The sequence below is a fragment of the Tamandua tetradactyla genome, chromosome 14 (genome assembly GCF_023851605.1).
Source record: "Tamandua tetradactyla isolate mTamTet1 chromosome 14, mTamTet1.pri, whole genome shotgun sequence".
NCBI lineage: Eukaryota > Metazoa > Chordata > Mammalia > Pilosa > Myrmecophagidae > Tamandua > Tamandua tetradactyla.
The window spans coordinates 90,066,128-90,089,227 of NC_135340.1; the positions used below are offsets into that span (position 1 = coordinate 90,066,128).

At 37.5% G+C, this 23,100-nt stretch overlaps 1 protein-coding gene across 8 annotated transcripts in view; it reads left to right on the forward strand.

The window, feature by feature from the left end:
- Window positions 1-23,100, forward strand: part of SCAPER (S-phase cyclin A associated protein in the ER) — a 678,157-nt gene that overhangs the window by 97,303 nt on the left and 557,754 nt on the right. For all 8 annotated transcript variants that reach the window (XM_077128470.1, XM_077128471.1, XM_077128472.1 and 5 more), the window contains one exon: window positions 2,837-3,034. In XM_077128470.1, the coding sequence (XP_076984585.1) occupies window positions 2,837-3,034 (198 nt within the window). The remainder of the gene's footprint in view (window positions 1-2,836; window positions 3,035-23,100) is intronic.

Sequence of the window (23,100 nt, forward strand, 5' to 3'; positions counted from 1 at the left end):
TTAACAGTTTTTAGGTTGTGGAAATGTCCCAATTAAAGCAAGTCTATGGTAATGTCAGATCTAAGGCATCCAGGGAAAGATAGCTTGATTCAAGAAGGCTGATGAAAAACGAACAAACAAGAAACAAAAAAAAGCCAAAAAAAAAAAAAAAAAGGCCAATGAAGTTCAGGATTTCTCTCTCAAGTGGAAAGGCACTGAACATGGTCAGGGTTTCTCTCTTGGCTGGAAGGACACGAGGCGAACATGGTGTCATCTGCTAGCTTTCCCTCCCAGCTCCGTGGGAGGTGTTTTCCTTCTTCGTCTCCAAAAGTCGCTGGCTGCTGGACTCTTTGCTTCTTGGTGCTGCAGCATTCTCTACTCTCTCTGAATCTCCCCCATTCTCCAAAATGTTACTTCTTCTATAGGATTCCAGTAAACTAATCAGGACCCACCTAGAATGGGTGGAGACACGTCTCTACCTAGTCCAGTTTAACAACCACTCTTGATTGAGTCACGTCTCCAGGGAGATAATCTAATTAAAGTTTCAAACATACAGTACTGAATAGGGATTAGAAGAAACAGATGCCTTTACAGGATGGGATTAGGATTAAAACATGGCTTTTCTAGGGTACATACATCATTTCAAACCAGCACAAACCTGTCGTGAGCAACAGGAAAATATATGTTCAGTTTTACAATTGTAGTTGCCTTTTTCTGGGATTAAGTCCATGGGTTTTGTCAGATTCTCAGAGTTGTTGATGAGGGATGGGTCAGAAGTACCAGTCTCTTCCCCCCCTTCCTCTCTCTCTCTCTCTCTCTTCACTTCTTCTTTCTTTTCCTCTGTTATTAATTAAAATAGAATTCACTTGTCTGACTTTCCTGGAAATTTAGATTGTTTTGTCTTTATTGGATGTCTTGGGAAGCAGATATTTGTATAATAAGAAGTTTCAATTGGATAGTTAGTGGATTTAGAATTCTGGATTTGCCACTTAACTAGTGTGACACCTTGGGGGTCATCATTTAACTTAGCTAAACCTCAGTTTTCTCCTCTGTAAGATGGAGATAATAGTGTCTATGACATAAAATTGTTTCAAAGATAAAATTAAGCATAAACACTTAGCACATTATCTGACACACAGCAAGTATGCCATGAATGTTAGGTACTACTGCTTCAGCAGTATTTTTACTATTGCTTTTTATCAGTTTTAGGTAAGAGCCCTTTAGTTGGAACTTTGTACTGGATTTCTCAGCCTTCAGGATTTGATGAGCCTCTTCTAGTCTTTTTCCACAAATTTGATGTTACTGTCATTTGTTTAATCACATTTTTTATGAGCATATTTTTTCTCCTCTTTTGCTTTCTCACAATGATCATAATTAACATTATTTGGGCATTTAATTGTTTGCTAGATGCTGTGCCAAATGCATTTATGAACATTGGAGCAGAAGCTGAAAGATTAGGTTTTGTGGTTCCAGTCTGCCACTCCTCAATCCTTTAATTTTGTCAAGAAATTCAACCTCTCTGATCCTTAGTTTTGCCATCTATAAAATAGAACTAACAATACCCTGTCCTGTTTTTGCAGTTAGTTGGAAGGTTAAATAATATTGTGTTTCTAGAAGCTCTTTACAAAATAGAAATATTTGTAAATCTACATGTAAAAATATAAAGTATAACTATTTTTTCCAAGTTAAATGTCAAATTTGCATAGCACAGTGCCTTGCAGATAGAATTACTGAGCTATAGTTTCTAGTTTCCTGGAATCATTGGTAATAAAATGTCTCAAGCATAGCAGATACACAGAACAGAAATATCTGAATCTCAAAGCAGTATTACCTGTTCTACATTTTAAGAAAGGATAGTAAAAATCATATACATTTTATGGATGCAGAACATGATAAATACATATCTGGAGGAAGATGAATGAAAGTATTTTTGAGATTTTCATGGTAAGAATTGAATCAGGTTCATAGGAAGCTACTAGCCCTTTGCTGATCAATGTAGAGTAAACTCTTGGAAGAAGGTATGATTTAGGAAACTTCCCAAGTTAATTTTAATTTTGGATAATGTATAGAAAGAAACCCAAGAATTGAGGTGCAGGGCTCTTATAAAGGGCTAACAGTAATCAGTTTAAGTAGCCACAGAGAAATAAAATGCTCTTTTGTATTTCTAGTGAGAAGCTTCAGGTTTGCCTTTTGAATTTAGGTCTTTATATGAATAAATTGCATGCTCTTGTTTTTGCTGGAATGATTCTGTGGGATATAGTTTTGTGCTTTCAAAGTTGACTTGAGCAACTGTAGAAAGACTGGGTCATGTGAACATTAAAGTTATTTTATTTGGTGAGTCTGCTCTGTAGCTGATGCTTGTTTTTGCTAATTCTTTCCATTTTCTTTTTTAGTAAATTGTTTCCTCTATATTTTTACTTGTAGTGGGAAAATGGTTTAAGATAAAATTAAGAAATTGAATACAACTGTAGTAAATGCCATTTCTAAATGAAAAGAATATATGTAAACAGTTTCAAAATGTGGAAAATCACTACTTATTGCTCATGAATACGTACAAATGTGTCATATATGAGTTCCAGTAAATCAGGAACAACTTTGGTGCTCCTTTTTGGCTAAGGGTCTGTTCACTGTTGAAGTCACCCTAATCTTCAATAAGATGTATTTGAAATGACTTTATGAGCCCACCTCTTTTATTTAAGGTGAGAAGCTTTGTTTTGATGAACCCAGTTTGATATGATAAACTGAAAGAATGTCTTGTTTGAAAGTATTTATGTTGAAAATGTATTTTATTAAAAAATCCAATCCCTGGAGGGCTTTTTATTTATGTTTTTTTTCTTGTTTTATTTTATTTCACCAGAACACTGCAGTAGACTGTAAAATAACATCGTCTACAACAGGAGATAAACACTTTGATAAAAGTCCCACTAAAATAAGACACCCTCGGAAAATTGATCTAAGAGCTCGATACTGGGCATTTCTTTTTGACAATCTTCGCCGGGCAGTAGATGAAATTTATGTAACTTGTGAATCAGATCAGAGTGTGGTGGAATGTAAGGTAAGGTTTGTTTTGAGGTTTTGTAATCCATCTGAAGTCACATTCTCCAATTTTGATACACCTATTTACCTCAATTTTTTAGTGTTAATAAATTCTTTGTACTTTTACCCTCATTACTTATTGTCAAAAGTTATTCTTTTGATCAGTACACTAAAATTAGCATTATACTTCAGGTTTTTCTTGAAGAATGTGCCCCCCTACCCCCTTTTTTCTGTATAACCTAATTATGTATTTTTATATTCAGCAAAATATTTCATAGAAAGGGGTCTTGATACGTAGTCTTAGGCAAGGGATTAAGAGATACACACACAAGTACATATGTATATGTGTGCAAGCCTGTATTATATATATATAAATAATATATTTTATATATTTGTATATATAAATATATACACACATGTGTATGTAATTCTGTTTTATCTGCATTCTCCATTGGTGCTGTAGGTGGCACTGGTGAGATTTTCACATTCTTTGGTTTCATGTTTAATGTCTTTAATTGGACATTGCTCTCTTTCCGTTGAGCTAGTTATCACTCTTCTAATTCTCTCTGGTCAAGAAAGACTGAGATTGATGGCTAACCGTAAACAATCCTGGGTGGGATTGGGATGTCTTTGTAAGGTGTGTTTTCTAATTTTAGATAACCTTGTGTTTGCAATAGGATATTAAACAGATGAATTGTAAAGTCTGTTTCTGAAAGTCTGTAAAAAGGCTGGTCTTTTAGTAAGTAGAAATTGTACTATGTTAATTTATATTGAATAAAATTATTTTGAGGAAAAAACAGAGTGATAGGGCTTCATATTAAAGAGGTAATAACTTATATTTCTATAACGAGTATAGTTGAAAACACTGGAATTCATTATTTAACCTTTGAAATATGTGAAGGGTCAAAGAAAAGTTATATTTTGAGACAGCAGCTGCATTTCTTCTCAAATTGTAAACAGCCAAATATCCAAGTTAGTTTTAGACTAACTTTAAAATGTGATTCATCAGAAGCAGATTTCAGAATGAACCAAATTGATATCAGTTTTATCCACATTCATGGTTTGGTTGTCACAATTTATACTTTTTCTATCAGGATGTAAAAGCATTTTATATTTTAAGAAAACATTTTTAAGCAAAATCAGTTCCTTGAAATATAATGAGTCAGCAGGTTGTGATAGGAGGCACTGCTGGACTTTGGAGTTATGGATTATAGGACTAGAAAATCTCTAGGTTATCCATGAAGAATCTTTGATTTTGTGATTAAAAATAACAAAAGATTGACAGAGAAGTTATACAAATGGCAAATAAGCACATGAAAAGTTGCCCAGCATCATTGGCCATCAGGGACATTCAAATCAAAACTATAATGATATACCACTTCACACCTTCTAGAATGGCTATTATATATGTATTATATATATAATATATATGAAACAAGTGTTGGTGAGGGTAAGTAGGAAACCTTGTACATTGCTGGTAGGCTTGTAAAACGGTCCAGCCACTATGGAATATTGTGGTGGGTTCTCAGAAAGGTAAACAGAATAACCATATGAGCAAGAAATTCTACTTCTTGATATATACCCAAAGAATTGAAAGTAAGGACTCGAACAGATATTTGTACACCAGTGTTCAAATAGCATTATTCACAATAGCCACAAAGTAGAAACAAAGCAGGGTCCATCAAAAGATGAATGGATAAACACAATGTGATATATATATATATAACACACTCAATGGAATATTGTTCAGCCATAAAAAGAAATGAAGTTCTGATACATTCTACAAGGCGGATGAACCTTGAAGACATTAGTGAAGTAAGCCAGACTTAAAAGAACAAATATTGTATGAGTCTACTTATATGAAGTCCCTAGAATAAGCAAATACATGGAGATGGGAAGTATATTACAAGTACCAGGAGATGATGGTGGGGAATGGGAAGTTGTGTTTAATGATTGCAGAGTTAACGTTGTGAATGTAATTAACATCATTTAGTTGTACACATGAAAGTGATTAAAATGGGAAATTTTGTGTTGTATATATGTTTTACACAATAAAAATTAAAATAAGAAATTCCAAAAAAGTAAATAACAAAAGATTGCTAGAAAAAATAAAACTGTTAATGTGTACTTTATAGAAGAAAGGCTGACCAGTTGTTATCATGTCGTTTTCTGATAACAAAAACGATTGCATTTGTCTTGGGCACTGCATTTGAAGGAAGGCAGACATGGATATAGAACAGTGTGGCTTTTATTTCTGGCTCTGTCACTTATTTACCCAAAGCTTTATGGGATTTTTTTTTGTTCATAAATTTCTTTATTTTATTCTTACACATGATCGATGGGTATGTGATTCTAGTTTGGAAATTTCCTGCAAATTTCTGAAGGCATCAGTTCATTGTTTTCTAGCTTTTAGTGCTTCTGAGAAGTTAAATGACATTCTCATCCTTGACCCTTTGCATGAATCTATTTTTTCTGTCTGGAATCCTGTCGAATCCTTTTACTGTTTTAAGGAATTTCATTAAGGGATGCTTGCATGTGGAATAGATTCATCTATCCAGTGAGTTTGTTCAACCTAGAAACTCATATCCTTTACTGCTGGGGAATTGTCGATGATAATTTGTTAAGGAGTTTTATTGACTTAGGCACACCCAGAAAGAAGACAAATTAGTAATATCAGAAATGGAAGAGGTGTCTTCACTATTGATTACATGGGAATTAAAAAGATAATAAATGAATATTTTGAATAACTCTATGTTCATAAATTTGATAACTTAGATAAAATGGACCAATTCCCTGAAAGACACAATCTACCAAAATTCCTTTATGAAAATTGAAAGTAATAGAAATGTGTTGTATAAATTGTATATTAGAAGAATAGGGAGGTTTTCTATATAGTGAGGAGTAGAGATGTGTTCTCCCTTCCTTGTACTGTGTAAAAATCCTTAAAGGCTCATGCTGAGAAAAAAGTTTGGAAGCTTAAAAGCTCCTTTCCCCACAGCTGCCACTTATGGCAGAGGACCCAAGGTTATGAATGTAAGAAACAGAGAAGCAGGAAAGTACAAAGTTGAGGAAGGGAGGAGAGACCCAGTGAAAGCAAGCTTTGCCCCTCCCCACCACAGGCGTCTGCTAGAGGCTGTGTGATTCTCACTTGTGCTAATGAGAAAGATTGTCCATAGGTGGGGTTTAAAAACTATGCTATGATAAATTGAATGTGAATGAAAATTGTGTAGTTGCACTGTGCATACTCAGGAGGTTTAGGACTGAACTGAGTAGCTGTGGGGGAAAATATAAAAATATTCTGGGTTTATATCTCAGTAAGTTGGGGCTTCTCAATTCAGCTAGTTAAATAAGGCTAAAAATGGGACATAAGAAAATGTTTTGAAAGGTATGGCATGCAATGAAAACAAAATCAACTTTATAACTGGAAAAAGGATGGAGATGGAGGAAGAGGAGTATCGGTACAGAGATGGAAAAGGGTCATCGTTGAGGCAGGAAGAGGACTAGGTGAATAGGAATGTCCTGAAAGCCATGGAAGGAGCAGGAGCACCGTAGGAATTGACCGTGTTTGAGAGAAAGCCTTTTCATTTGGCATTCAAGAGGAATAAGAACAGATGGGCCATGTCAACTGTGCTCTCCTGTAGTGAAATGTCATGTGGAAAGGAACCCATCTGAGCCCAAGGTGCCCAGCCCAGACTCTAGCCCCTCTCCCTCCAGAGACGTCCTTTCACTGCACAGAACCTGTGACAGGCCCAGGACACATAAGCCACATGGTCCATCCTTCAGCAATGCCTTTGGCAAACAGGTCAGCTCAGGGAACTTCCACTGACCCCATGCTCCCATACCTTGTCAACTCAGCAGGCAGACAGCATTAAAGCCCAGGGGAGGTGCTCTGGGCCTGTCTGTAGTTGTGTCTTCCTTACATCAACAATGTGGGTTGAAAAATTAAAACTAATTTGAAAAGGGGAAATATTAGTTAAGCTCATGTGAATAAAACTTTCAGTAGATTGATAAAAAAAAAAAAGAACAGATGGACTCAAGATGAAATTTGTGGTAAGAATTTGAAATTCCATTTGATGGGTTCTTTGCCCAATTTATCTTTGTTTAAATTTTTATTGTGAAATATAACAAATATAAAAAGGTAATACATTTCAAAATATATTGTAACAAGTAGTTATAGAACAGATGTCAAGAGTTTGGTATGGGTTACAATACCACAACTTTAGGTTTTTACTTCTAGATGCTGCAAGACCCTGAAGACTAAAGGAAATGTCGATATAATGATTCAGCAGTCACACTCATTTGTTAAATCCTATCTTCTCTGTTATAACCTTCCTTCTTTGATCCTTCTCCCAGTCTTTAGGGGTATTTAAGCAAGGCCCATTCGAACTTTTTCATGTTGGAAAGGGCTATTGATAATATGGAATAGGGGAATGGAGCTAGTTGATGATGTGGAGAGGTTGGCCTCTGGTTTTCAGGACTTATCTGGCCTAGGAACCCATCTGGAGGTTGCAAGTTTTTGAAAAGTAATCATTATGCACAAAACTTTTGTAAAATCTCAAATTGAGTCCTGTGTTCTTTCGGGTTGGCTGGAATGGTTTTGATTGGGATTTGGTACACCATGATAAATAGCAGTATCTAGCTGAAGCTTGCATAAGAGTAGCCTCCAGAATAGCCTCTTGACTCTATTTGAGCTCTCTCAGCTGCTGATACCTTATTTGTTACAACTCTTTCCCCCATTTGGTCAGGCAAGCATTGTCGATACCACAGTGTCAGGGCCAGGCTAATTCTTGGAATTCATATCCCAAGTTGCCAGGGAGACCTCTAGATGTCATGTCCCACATAAGGAGAGGGTAATGATTTTCCTTGTAGAGTTGGGCTTAGAGAGAGAGAGAGCCTACATATAAGCAGCAAAAGAAGTCCTCTGGAAATAACTCTTAGGTATAACTGTAGAGAGGCTTAGCTTCTCCGCTACATAAATAAGCTTCACAAGAGCAACCCTCAAGATCCAGGGCTTGGCTTATTGACTTGGGAGTTCCTAATCTTTAAGACAGTATTAGGGATTTCCCCGATGTTAAGGCTTAGCAGTTTCATATTTTCTCCCCCATCTCTCAAGGGAGTTTGCCAGTACTTTTTAATTATCTGCTCAACATGCTCTGGTCTCTATGCAGGTATTACATTAAACCATACAGAATTACAAGCCTACGTTCCCATTCTGGGCTCCATGTGTTTGGGTTGTTTAAATTATCTGTCCAGACAAGTTGAGTGAGATTATGTGCTAAAGGAAATTTAGGTTTTGGATAAAATAAACCTCTCTTCATTTGGTCCCATTGGGTAGGTAAAGTTCTAAAATACAGACAATGTCCTCCATCTCGCTGTATTGTGATTTACCTTAGTCCTGACCCAATCATCTTCATTTTTATTTCTAACTGAAGCCTGATCTATTTTAAATTTCTTTAACAGTTGTTGTATGTGGCAATGCTGACTTTCAGACCTGTAAAAGTACTACTCTGAGTCTTAGGTATCACACAGGTACCCAGTGTTCCAAGGAAAATACCAGGTTTAGCCTCTCAAAATCTAGAAATAACAATTATGGCTCTGGACGGAATATGACTGTTGTTGAGCTTACAGTTTAGGACCAATTTTCTTATAAGTGTTTTCTAAAAGATACCATACTATATTTGCTCTTTTGCTTCTGGCTTATTTTGCATCGCATTATGTCCCCAGTTTCATTCACCTTCTTGCATGCCTCACAACTTTATTCCTTCCTGTAACTGTACAGTGTTCGATCATATTCAGTTATATGTATACACCTCAGTTCACCATTCTGCTTCTCTGTCAGTATATCTTTCAGCCACCTCCATCCATTGGTCATCTGGTTTAATGTTCAGAGTCAACAATCCTTGTCTTACGTTAACCTCACTTAGTTGTATAATCAACACTTTTGATTTTAGACAATTTTTGTTGCTCCCAAGAGAAAAATAACCATAAACATACTCTTACCAAATAGAAAATCCGCATCCCCCCTTAACTCTCACCCCAATTATTTACCCCTGGTATTGCTGTGGTACTGTTGATATCTTCCTCCTAAACATAGACCATAGCATGCAATAGCAGTTTTCCCCCTATATCCCAACATTATTTACTCTTTGTACAAGATGCATACCTTTGAAGTAGTTCATGCAAGAACTTTTATTTGTAGTGTTAATCGGTGGGATGCATGGATTTATGCAACCTCTTTCAATCATGTTCACCTTCAATATGACAACATTACTTATAAACCCTCTAAAAAACTGTGTTCTCTCCTATCCATTCCTTTACATTTAAGTTCAACCTCATTAGCTAACTGTTCACCCATTTCTAGCTTCCATGTATCTCTGTGTCCCCTATATTCTGTATTATAAGACTCTGAGTTTCCCTTTGCCAGGATCATAAAAGTGAAATCATATATTATTTACCCTTTTGTGTCTGACTTATTGGAGAGGATATGGAGAAAATGGAACACTTATGTACTGCTGGTGGGAATGTATAATGGTATAACCTGGCAGTATTACTTATAAATCCTCCAGGTTCATCCATGTTTTCATATGCTTCAGGACCTCAATTCAATTTACTGCTGCATAATATTCTATTGTATATATACACCACATTTTGTTTGTCTACTTGTCTGTTGATGGGCACTAGAATTGTTTTCATCTTTTGGTGATTGTGAAGAATGCTTCTGTGAACATCGTCATGTGATGTCTGTTCATGTCACTACTTTCAGCTTTTCTGGATATTACCGAAAAGTGATATTGCTGGGTCATAGGACAACTTGATATTTAGTTTTGTAAAGAACCGCCAAACTGTCTTCCATAGAGGCTGTACCGTTATACATTCCCACCAGCAGTACGTAAGTGTTCCGTTTTCTCCACATCCTCTCCAATATTTGTAGTTTGTTTAATAGCATCCAATATTACAGGTGTGAGATGATATCTCATTGTATTCTTTTTTTTTTAAATATATACCATGTTCATTTATTGGGACACTCAATATTATTTAAATGGCAGTTATCCCCAAGATGATTTCTAGATTGAACAACACTCCTAATAAAAATTTCAGGCTTTTTAACAGATTCTAAAGTTTTTAAGGAAATGAAAATGCCCTAGAATAACCAAAGCAATTTTAAAAATAAGGATAAAGTTAGAGGACTCTATTTGAGTTTAAAGATTACAATAAAGCTACAATAATTAAAAGTAATTTAGTCTTAGCAAAAACGTAGACATATTGATCAATGGAACATAACAGAATCTAGAAATAGATCCACATATATTTTGCCAATAGCTTTTGAAAACAAAACCAGAACAAAACACCATTGACTAAGGTTGAATCCTGAAAAATTTTAGACAGTAAAATCCTCCCACCAGTGGCATCACTAGTGTGTCACATGCATATTTTAACACTCTCTCCTTGAAGGAACACATTTTCAGTAATAGCCATGAGTGAAATTACATAATAATGGTCAGAAAAGAAACGAAGTGTAAATTCTGTTTTATTGAACTTTTTTTTTTACCTTTTTTTTTTTATTAATTAGCGGAAAAAAAGAAATTAACCCAACATTTAGAAATCATACCATTCTACATATGCAATCAGTAATTCTTAACATCATCACATAGATGCATGATCATCATTTCTTAGTACATTTGCATCGGTTTAGAAGAACTAGCAACACAACAGAAAAAGATATACAATGTTAATATAGAGAAAAGAAATAAAAGTAATAATAATAGTAAAAAAAAAAACAAAACAAACAAAAAACCTATAGCTCAGATGCAGCTTCATTCAGTGTTTTAACATGATTACTTTACAATTAGGTATTATTGTGCTGTCCATTTTTGAGTTTTTGTATCTAGTCCTGCTGCACAGTCTGTATCCGTTCAGCTCCAATTACCCATTATCTTACCCTGTTTCTAACTCCTGCTGGACTCTGTTACCAATGACATATTTCAAGTTTATTCTCGAATGTCCGTTCACATCAGTGGGACCATACAGTATTTGTCCTTTAGTTTTTGGCTGGACTCACTCAGCATAATATTCTCTAGGTCCATCCATGTTATTACATGCTTCATAAGTTTATCCTGTCTTAAAGCTGCATAATATTCCATTGTATGTATATACCACAGTTTGTTTAGCCACTCTTCTGTTGATGGACATTTTGGCTGTTTCCATCTCTTTGCAATTGTAAATAACGCTGCTATAAACATTGGTGTGCAAATGTCCGTTTGTGTCTTTGCCCTTAAGTCCTTTGAGTAGATACCCAGCAATGGTATTGCTGGGTCATATGGCAATTCTATATTCAGCTTTTTGAGGAACCGCCAAACTGCCTTCCACAGTGGTTGCACCCTTTGACATTCCCACCAACAGTGGATAAGTGTGCCTCTTTCTCCGCATCCTCTCCAGCACTTGTCATTTTCTGTTTTGTTGATAATGGCCATTCTGGTGGGTGTGAGATGATATCTCATTGTGGTTTTGATTTGCATTTCTCTGATGGCCAGGGACATTGAGCATCTCTTCATGTGCCTCTTGGCCATCCGTATTTCCTCTTCTGGTAGGTGTCTGTTCAAGTCTTTTTCCCATTTTGTAATTGGGTTGGCTGTCTTTTTGTTGTTGAGTTGAACAATCTCTTTATAAATTGTGGATACTAGATCTTTATCTGATATGTCATTTCCAAATATTGTCTCCCATTGTGTAGGCTGTCTTTCTACTTTCTTGATGAAGTTCTTTGATGCACAAAAGTGTTTGATTTTGAGGAGCTCCCATTTCTTTCTTTCTTTCTTCAGTGCTCTTGCTTTAGGTTTAAGGTCCATAAAACCGCCTCCACTTGTAAGATTCATAAGATATCTCCCTACATTTTCCTGTAACTGTTTTATGGTCTTAGACCTAATGTTTAGATCTTTGATCCATTTTGAGTTAACTTTTGTATAAGGTGTGAGATACAGGTCTTCTTTCATTCTTTTATATATGGATATCCAGTTCTCTAGGCACCATTTATTGAAGAGACTGTTCTGTCCCAGGTGAGTTGGCTTGACTGCCTTATCAAAGATCAAATGTCCATAGATGAGGGGGTCTATATCTGAGCACTCTATTCGATTCCATTGGTCGATATATCTATCTTTATGCCAATACCATGCTGTTTTGACCACTGTGGCTTCATAATATGCCTTAAAGTCCGGCATCGCGAGACCTCCAGCTTCGTTTTTTTTCCTCAAGATACTTTTAGCAATTTGGGGCACCCTGCCCTTCCAGATAAATTTGCTTATTGGTTTTTCTAATTCTGAAAAATAAGTTGTTGGGATTTTGATTGGTATTGCATTGAATCTGTAGAGCAGTTTAGGTAGGATTGACATCTTAATTATATTTAGTCTTCCAATCCATGAACACGGTATGCCCTTCCATCTATTTAGGTCTTCTGTGATTTCTTTTAGCAGTTTTTTGTAGTTTTCTTTATATAGGTTTTTTGTCTCTTTAGTTAAATTTATTCCTAGGTATTTTATTCTTTTAGTTGCAATTGTAAATGGGATTCGTTTCTTGATTTCCCCCTCAGCTTGTTCATTACTAGTGTATAGAAATGCTACAGATTTTTGAATGTTGATCTTGTAACCTGCTACTTTGCTGTACTCATTTATTAGCTCTAGTAATTTTGTTGTGGATTTTTCCGGGTTTTCGACGTATAGTATCATATCGTCTGCAAACAGTGATAGTTTTACTTCTTCCTTTCCAATTTTGATGCATTGTATTTCTTTTTCTTGTCTAATTGCTCTGGCTAGAACTTCCAACACAATGTTGAATAATAGTGGTGATAGTGGACATCCTTGTCTTGTTCCTGATCTTAGGGGGAAAGTTTTCAGTTTTTCCCCATTGAGGATGATATTAGCTGTGGGTTTTTCATATATTCCCTCTATCATTTTAAGGAAGTTCCCTTGTATTCCTATCTTTTGAAGTGTTTTCAACAGGAAAGGATGTTGAATCTTGTCAAATGCCTTCTCTGCATCAATTGAGATGATCATGTGATTTTTCTGCTTTGATTTGTTGATATGGTGTATTACATTAATTGATTTTCTTATGTTGAACCATCCTTGCATACCTGGGATGAATCCTACTTGGTCATGATGTATAATTCTTTCAATGTGTTGTTGGATACGATTTGCTAGAATTTTATTGAGGATTTTTGCATCTATATTCATTAGAGAGATTGGTCTGTAGTTTTCTTTTTTTGTAATATCTTTGCCTGGTTTTGGTATGAGGATGATGTTGGTTTCATAGAATGAATTAGGTAGTTTTCCCTCCACTTCGATTATTTTGAAGAGTTTGAGGAGAGTTGGTACTAATTCTTTCTGGAATGTTTGATAGAATTCACATGTGAAGCCGTCTGGTCCTGGACTTTTCTTTTTAGGAAGCTTTTGAATGACTAATTCAATCTCTTACCTGTGATTGGTTTGTTGAGGTCATCTATTTCTTCTTGAGTCAAAGTTGGTTGTTCATGTCTTTCCAGGAACCCGTCCATTTCATCTAAATTGTTGTATTTATTAGCGTAAAGTTGTTCATAGTATCCTGTTATTTCTGTGAGTTCAGTAGTTATGTCTCCTCTTCCATTTCTGATCTTATTTATTTGCATCCTCTCTCTTCTTCTTTTTGTCAATCTTGCTAAGGGTCCATCAATCTTATTGATTTTCTCATAGAACCAACTTCTGGTCTTATTGATTTTCTCTATTGTTTTCATGTTTTCAATTTCATTTATTTCTGCTCTAATCTTTGTTATTTCTTTCCTTGTGCTTGCTTTGGGATTAGTTTGCTGTTCTTTCTCCAGTTCTTCCAAGTGGACAGTTAATTCCTGCATTTTTGCCTTTTCTTCTTTTCTGATAAAGGCATTTAGGGCAATAAATTTCCCTCTTAGCACTGCCTTTGCTGCGTCCCATAAGTTTTGATATGTTGTGTTTTCATTTTCATTCGCCTCTAAGTATTTACTAATTTCTGTTGCAATTTCTTCTTTGACCCACTTGTTGTTTAGGAGTGTGTTATTGAGCCTCCATGTGTTTGTGAATTTTCTGGCACTCCGCCTATTATTGATTTCCAACTTCATTCCTTTATGATCCGAGAAAGTGTTGTGTATGATTTCAATCTTTTTAAATTTGTTAAGACTTGCTTTGTGACTCAGCATATGGTCTATCTTTGAGAATGATCCATGAGCACTTGAAAAAAAGGTGTGTCCTGCTATTGTGGGATGTAATGTCCTATAAATGTCTGTTAAGTCTAGCTCATTTATAGTAATATTCAGATTCTCTATTTCTTTATTGATCCTCTGTGTAGATGTTCTGTCCATTGATGAGAGTGGTGAATTGAAGTCTCCAACTATTATGGTATATGTGTCTATTTCCCTTTTCAGTGTTTGCAGTGTATTCCTCACGTATTTTGGGGCATTCTGGTTCGGTGCATAAATATTTATGATTGTTATGTCTTCTTGTTGAATTGTTCCTTTTATTAGTGTATAGTGTCCTTCTTTGTCTCTTTTAACTGTTTTACATTTGAAGTCTAACTTGTTGGATATTAGTATAGCCACTCCTGCTCTTTTCTGGTTGTTATTTGCATGGAATATCTTTTCCCAACCTTTCACTTTCCACCTATGTTTATCTTTGGGTCTAAGATGTGTTTCCTGTAGACAGCATATAGAAGGATCCTGTTTTTTAATCCATTCTGCCAGTCTATGTCTTTTGATTGGGGAATTCAGTCCATTAACATTTAGAGTTATTACTGTTTGGATAATATTTTCCTCTACCATTTTGCCTTTTGTATTATATATATCATATCTGACTTTCCTTCTTTGTACACTCTTCTCCGTACCTCTCTCTTCTGTCTTTTTGTATCTGACTCTAGTGCTCCCTTTAGTATTTCTTGCAGAGCTGGTCTCTTGGTCACAAATTCTCTCAGTGACTTTTTGTCTGAGAATGTTTTAATTTCTCCCTCATTTTTGAAGGACAATTTTGCTGGATATAGGAGTCTTGGTTGGCAGTTTTTCTCTTTTAGTAACTTAAATATATCATCCCACTGTCTTCTAGCTTGCATGGTTTCTGCTGAGAAATCTACACATAGTCTTATTGGGTTTCCCTTGTATGTGATGGATTGCTTCTCTCTCGCTTTCAAGATCCTCTCTTTCTCTTTGACCTCTGACATTCTAAGTAGTAAGTGTCTTGGGGAACACCTATTTGGGTCTAATCTCTTTGCGGTGCGCTGCACTTCTTGGATCTGTAATTTTAGGTCTTTCATAAGAGTTGGAAAATTTTCAGTGATAATTTCTTCCATTAGTTTTTCTCCTACTTTTCCCTTCTCTTCTCCTTCTGGGACTCCCACAACACGTATATTTGTGCGGTTCTTATTGTCCTTGAGTTCCCCGATACCCTGTTCAAATTTTTCCATTCTTTTCCCGATAGTGTCTGTTTCTTTTTGGAGTTCAGATGTTCCATCCTCCAAATCACTAATTCTATCTTCTGTCTCTTTAAATCTATCATTGTAGGTATCCATTGTTTTTTCCATCTTTTCTACTTTATCCTTCACTTCCATAAGCTCTGTGATTTGTTTTTTCAGTTTTTCTATTTCTTCTTTATGTTCAGCCCATGTCTTCTTCATGTCCTCCCTCAATTTATTGATTTCGTTTTTGAAGAGGTTTTCCATTTCTGTTCGTATATTCAGCATTAGTTGTTTCAGCTCCTGTATCTCATTTGAACTATTGGTTTGTTCCTTTGACTGGGCCGTATTTTCAATTTTCTGAGCGTGATCTGTTATCTTCTGCTGGCGTCTGGGCATTTAGTCAGATTTCCCTGAGTGTTGGACCCCACAGGTTGAAAGATTTTTCTGTGAAATCTCTTGGTTATGTTTTTCTTATCCTGCCCAGTAGGTGGCGCTCGTGGCACACGTTTGTCTACGGGTTCCACCAGTGAAAGTTGCTGTGGGTCCTTTAACTTTGGAAAACTCTCGCCGTAGGGGAGGTTCGGCAGCCGAAGCGTCTTGGAAGAGTGCCAGCCGGCCCGGGGGTCCGAACGCGGGGAGGGTCGCCGGCCACGCAGCACGGGAGAGCGCCCGACCGAATTTCCAAGTCGGCCCGGGGCGCCAAGTGTGGCGGGAGGGCGCTAGCTGCCGCAGCCCGGGAGAGTGCACTGTTCCCAGCCGGACCGGGGAGTCATGTGTTTGGAAAGGACCCCTCGGTCACCGTTCTCCGCAGTCTGGAGATTTCCGACCCAACTCTCTCAGTTGGTCTGGGGGGCCTCGCGTGGTGGGGGCACCAGCCGCCGCCGCCCAAGGGGATCGCCTGCCCAATTCTGCCAGCTGGCCTTGGAAGGAGGAAGGGAGGGACTCCGGCCCCTTGCTGTCCCGCCCTGGAAAGCCCGCGCCCCTCGGCGATCTCACCAGAGTTGGTTCTCCCAGACAGTCAGCCGTTCCAGGATGGGGTACGCCGTCCCTTTGATCTCCGTCGTGGCTCCGGGAGCTGCTCTGTATTGTCTCCAGTCCCCCAGTAGCTGTTCTTGAGGAGGAAAGGTGAGGGTGGCAAGGCTGTCGAGGCCGGTGGTGGAGGAGCCGGTGAAGGCCGAAGAGGGCACGGTGGTGATTGGAGAGCCGCCGGAGGAGGGGGAGAAAGGGAAGGATAAGATGGCGGATGGAGCACTGCCGGAGTAGAAGGGGGAAGAGCGAGAGGAGGGCGGGCAGGCTGGCTGGCTGACTGGCGGGGCACGTGCGCCGCACGCTGGGCCAGGTGGACAAAGAGGGAGAGGATGGCGGGCGGACTGGCTGGCTGACGGGGCGTGGGCGCCGCGCGCCGGGCCGGCGGACAAAGAGGGAGAGGAGGGCGGGCGGGTTGGCTGGCTGGCGGGGCATGGGTGCCGCGCGCCGGGCTGGCGGACAAAGAGGGAGAGGAGGGCGGGTGGGCTGGCTGGCGGGGCGTGGGCGCCGCGTGCCGTGCGGGCGGAAAAAGAGCGAGAGCCCCCCATACCCTTCTGTTGACTCTTTGTGTGCTATCAAACCCTTAAAATAGTTCATGAGAGAACATATTTATGATTGTAGATTTAATCAGTGGGATACGTGGCAATATATATTCCCTTTCAATCATATTTACCTTCAATATGGTGATGTTACTTATAAGCTCTCTAATTAGTTACCATCACTTCTGTCCCTTCCCTCGCATTTATGTTCATCCTTTTTGCTAAGATTTTCCCCCATCTCTGGGTGTTATGTACCTCTAGGTCTGCTATATTCTATACTATAACAATTCAGATTACCTTTATCAGAGTCATACTAGCAAAATCATACAGTATCTGTCCTTTTGTGTTCAACTTATTTCACTCAGCATTATGTTCTGAAGGTGCACCCATGTTGTCTTATGCTTTGGGACCTCATTTTGTCTTACTGCTGCATAATATTCCAATGTATGTATATACCATTTTGTTTATCCACTTATACATTCATGGGCACTTGGATTGTTTCTGTCTTTAGGCCATTGTGAATAGGGCCACTATGAACATTGGTATGCAAATGCCTGTTCATGTCACTGCTTTCAGCTCTTCTGGGTATATATAGAGTATTGGTATTGCTGGGTTGTATGGCAACTTAGTATTTAGTTTTCTTAGGAATCGCCAAACTGACAGCGGCTGCACCATTTTTCATTCACACCAACAGTGAATAAATGTTCCAGTTTCTCCACATCCTCTCCAACATTTGTAGTTTTCTGTTTGATTAATAGCAGCCATTTTTTTCCAGGGTTTTCTTTTCTTTTTTTACTGTGAAGTATAATATATATCCAAAAGTGCAATAAATTTCCAGGAACATTTTAACAAGTAGTTATAGAGCAGATTTTAAAATTTGGCATGGATTACAGTTCCATGATTTTTTGTTTTTTTCTTCTAGCTGCTCTAAGACACTGGAGACCAACAGAACTATCACTATAATGATTCAGCAGTCACACTCATTTGTTAAATCCTATCTTCTCTGTTATACTCCTCCTTCTCTTTAAGTAACATATTGTTTTGTACCTCTTGACATCCTTCCTTTTTGTCGCTATCCTACTTCTCAGTCATTGTACTCTTTGGCTCCCTGAATGTATTAGCCATTATGGATAGTGTCCAAAGTAAATAAACCATGTCTTACAGTATCCTCACTTAGTTGTACAATCAGCAGCACTCCCAATGTTAGGGTGAAATATAATATATATATATATATATATATTATATTTTATAAAATAATAAATATATTATAATATAATATATATTATTATATATTAATAATATATATTATAATAAAAATATAATATATTTATAATAAATAATAAATATATTATAATATATATATATTATATTTTATAAAATAATAAATTTATTATTATTTATCTATAAAAGCAATAAATTTCAAAGTACAGCACAACAGTTGTAGAACAGATTTTAGAGTTTGCTGTGGGTTACAATTCCACAGTTTTAGGTTTTATTTCTAGTTGCTGTAAGGTACTGGAGGCTAAAAGAAATATCAGTATAATGATTCAGAACTCATACTCATTTGTTAAACTCGACCGTCTCTGTGTAACTCAACCATCACCTTTGATCTTTCTCCAACTCTTTAGGGGTATTTGGGCTATGCCCATTCTAAGTTTTCATGTTGAAAGGAGTTGTTGATAATATGGAATGGGGGATGGATCTAGTTGATGTTCTGGAAGGGCTGGTTTAGTGCATTTCAGAACTTACCTGGTAGGGATCCATCTGGAGGTTATAGATTCCTGGAAAGTTACCCTAGTGCATGGAACCTTTGTAGAATCTTAAATAATGCTTTAGGTATTCTTTAGGATTGGCAGGAATGGTTTTGGTTGGGTTTTGGCAAGGTATGATAGCTAGCCAAGTCTGACTGAAGCATGTATAAGAGTGGCCTTGAGAATAGCCTCTGGACTCTATTTGAACTCTCTCAGCCACTGTACCTTATTTCTTTTCCCCCTTTTTGTCAGGATGGCTTTGTTGATCCCATGATGCCAGGAATAACAGCCAATCTTATAGGTGTGAAGTGATACCTCATTGTCATCTTGATCTGCATTTCCCTTATCATTAACAAAATTGATCATCTCTTCATGTGCTTTTTTAGCCATCTGTATTTGTTCCTCAGAAAGGTGTCTATTCATATCCTCTGCCCATTTTATAATTGAGTTGTTCTTTTATTGTTGAACTGTATAGTTTCTGTATGTACACAAGATATCAAGCCTTTACCTGATAGATGGTTTCCAAATGTTTGAGTTGGCTGCCTCTTCATCTTTTTGACAAAGTCCTTTGAGACACAGAAGCTTTTGATCTTAGAATTCCCAGTGGTCTATTTTTTTTCTTTAACTGTGTGTGCACTGAGTGTAAAGTTTAGGAAGCTTCCTCCTATTAATAGATCCTAAAGGTATTTCTCTGCATTTTCTTCTGGAAGTTTTATGGGACCGGCGCTTACATTTAGGTCTTTAATCCATTTATTTATTTATTTTTTATGTAGGCAGGCACTGGGACTCGAACCTGGGTCTCAGGCATGGCAGGCAAGAATTCTGCCACTGAGCCACTGTCATACCGCCCCCCCCTCCAAATATTTTTATTGATAAAACAACATACGAACACAAACATTGTTAACATACAAACATTCCATATATGGTGTACAATCAGTGGCTCACAATAACACGACATAGTTGTGTATTCATCACCATGATAACTTTTTAGAACATTTGCATCACTCCAGAAAAAGAAACAAAATGAAAAAAGAAAAAACTCATACATGACATTCCCCTTACCCCTCCCTCTCATTGACCACTAGTATTTCCATCTACCCAGTATATTTTAACCTTTGTTCCCCTTATTATTTGTTTATTTTTTATTAGCCATATTTTTTACTCATCTGTCCACACAGGGTTTTCACAATCACACAGTCACATTGTAAAAGCTATATCATTATACAATCATCTTTAAGAAACAAGGCTGCTGGAATACAGCTCTACAGTTTCAGGTACTTCCCTTTAGCCACTCAAGTACCATAAACTGAAAAGAGATATCTATATAATGCATAGGAATAATCTCCAGGGTAACTTCTTGACTCTGTTTTAAATCTCTCAGCCACTGACACCTAATTTTTTCTCATTTCTCTCTTCCCCTTTTTGGTTAGGAAGGTTTTCTCAGTTCCTAGATGCCGGGTCCCAGCTCCTCCTCGGGTTTCTGTCCCATATTGCCAGGGAGATTTACACCTCTGGGAGTCATGTCCCATGTGAGGGGGTGGGAAGGACAGTGGGTTTACTTGCAGTGTCGGCTTAGAGAGAGAGGCCACATCTGAGCAACAAAAGAGGTTCTCTGTGGATGACTCTTAGGCCTAATTTTAAGTAGGCTTAGCCTTTCCTTCACAGGAATAAGTTTCTTTGAGGTGAACCCTAAGATTGGGGATTTGGCTGTCCCCACTGTTTGTGAGAGTATCAAAAATTCTCCAAATGGGGAAGTTGAATATTTCCCCCTTTCTCCCCATTCCCCTAAGGGAACTTTGCAAATACTTCTTTATTTACTATCTGAACACTCTGGGATTTATTGGGGAATCATATTAACCTAGACAAACCAAAAGAATCTCATGCCCTTTTCAAGATTCCTTGTATTTACGGTGTTCAACTAAACTGACCATACAAATTAAATTAGGAAATGCACTAGCTGAAATATAAGTTTACACCAAATAAACATCTCATGCTTTAATCACACACAGAAGTTGAAGTTTTAAAATATGAACGATACCATCCTTTACCCAGTCTTCTGATATACCTTAGTCCTTCAAATCACCTTCATTCATATCTCTACTCAATATCTGATCACTTTTTCAGCTTTTTAAACAGTTCCTGTATGGGGTGCTGCTGACTTTCATAGCTTCAGAGCTCTGACTCTTGAGTCAAAGGTGTCACATAAATACCCAAAGTTTCTGGGAAGGACCAGGTTATATACAAACGGATCAGTATCTCAGAATTTAAAGTTAACACTTACACCTTCTGAATGTATGTGACTGCTGTAAGAGCTTACAATCTAGGACCCTTTACAATAGGACCCAAACTGATAACCCATTCTCTTGACTTTAGTTCACTGAATTTTTATAGTACAGTTGGTCCACATAATTGAGGCATGATGGTATTTGTCTTTTTGTTCCTGACATATCATTCAACATACAGCTCTTAAAGTTCATTCACCTAGTTGCATGCTTCACAACTTCATTCCTTCTTGTGGCTGGTCAGTAGTCCATTGTATGTATACACCACAGTTCCTCCTTCTGTTCTTCAGTGGTTGTAACCTTTTGTCACCTCCATTCATTGTAAATCATGAACACTACCGCCAGAAGCACCAGTCTATTTGTGTACCTCACTCAGTTCCTTCAGGTATGTACTGAGCAATGAAGGTTCAGGATCATATGGCAAACCCACCCCTAGCCTCCTGTAGAACCACCACTCTACCCTCCAAGGGCTCCACCTCTCATTTCTCTTCCTACAGGGAATAGGTAACACCTTTTTCTCTGGATTTTCTCTAGCACTTATTTCTTTCTGTTTTTTAAATAGTTTTATTCACACATCATACAGTCCAGCCTAAGTGTATAGATATGCCTTCGCCACCGTACTCTATTTGAAGACATTTCATTTTCTTCCACAAAGAACCAATTTCCCTTTCCCAATGCCTCCCACCTGCTAACATTTAGTTTTGGCATAATACCTTTGTTACATTCAGTGGAAGCCTATTACATTGTTACTGTTGACTATAGACCCTAGTTTACATTGATTGTACTTTTTCCCATATACCATCTGTTTTCAACACACTGCAATACCGACATTCCTTTGTTCTTCCTCCTGCAAAAATCTTCTTTAATTTTCTACATTTAATCACCATCATTGTATACTCTAAATTATACCGTCTCAGTCTTTATCCTCTATCTTACCTTCTGATTTCATACATGCTCTCAGCCCTTCTCCCACAACAATAACTCACATTCAGCTTTATTCAGTGTAGTTACATTACTGTGCTACAATCAGGTAGTATTATACTATCCATATCTGAATTTTTACAATGTATTATTGCATAATCTGTATTCCTTTAGCACCAATTGCTCAATCTCAACCCTATTTCTATCCTGATAACCTGTGTTCTTAACTGAAATTCTTCAAGTTCACTCATTAATGTTCATAATTATCAGTGAGACCATACGATATTTGTCCTTTTGTTTCTGGCTAATTTCACTCAGCATAATGTCCTCAAGGTCCAACCATGTTGTTACGTCCTTCATGACTTTATTCTTTCTTATAGATGTGTAATATACCGTTGTGTATATATATACCACAACTTGTTTAGCCACTCATCTGTCAGTGGACATTTGGGCTGTTTCCATCTCTTGCCAATTGTAAATAATGCTGCTATAAACATTGGTGTGCAGATGTCCTTTGTGTCCTTGCCCTAATGTCCTCTGAATAGATTCCTAGCAATGGTATTGCAGAATCATATGGCAGTTCTATACTTAGCTTCCTGAGGAGCCACCACACTGCCTTCCACAGGGGTTGTACCATTTTACATTCCCACCAACAGTGGATACGTGTGCCTCTTTCTCCACATCCTCTCCAGCACTTGTCATTTTCTGTTTTATTGATAATGGCCATTCTGGTGGGTATGAGATGATATCTCATTATGGTTTTGATTTGCATTTCCCTAATATTGAGGGAAGTTGAGCATCTTTTCATGTGCCTTTTAGCCATTTGTATTTCCTCTTCTGAGACATGTCTGTTCATGTCTTTGGCCTATTTTGTAATTGGGTTGTTTTTCTTTTTGTTGTTGAGTTGAAAAATCTATATACTCTGGATTCTAGACTCTTATCTGATATGTCGACTCCAAATATTCTCTCCCATTGTGTAGGCTGTCTTTGTACTTTCTTGACATAGTTCATTGATGCACAAAAGTGTTTAATTTTGTAGAATTTCCTGTTTATCTGTTTCTTTGTTCAAGGCCTGTGCTTTGTGTGTAAGACCTAGGAAACTGCATCCTATTACAAGTTTTATAAGAT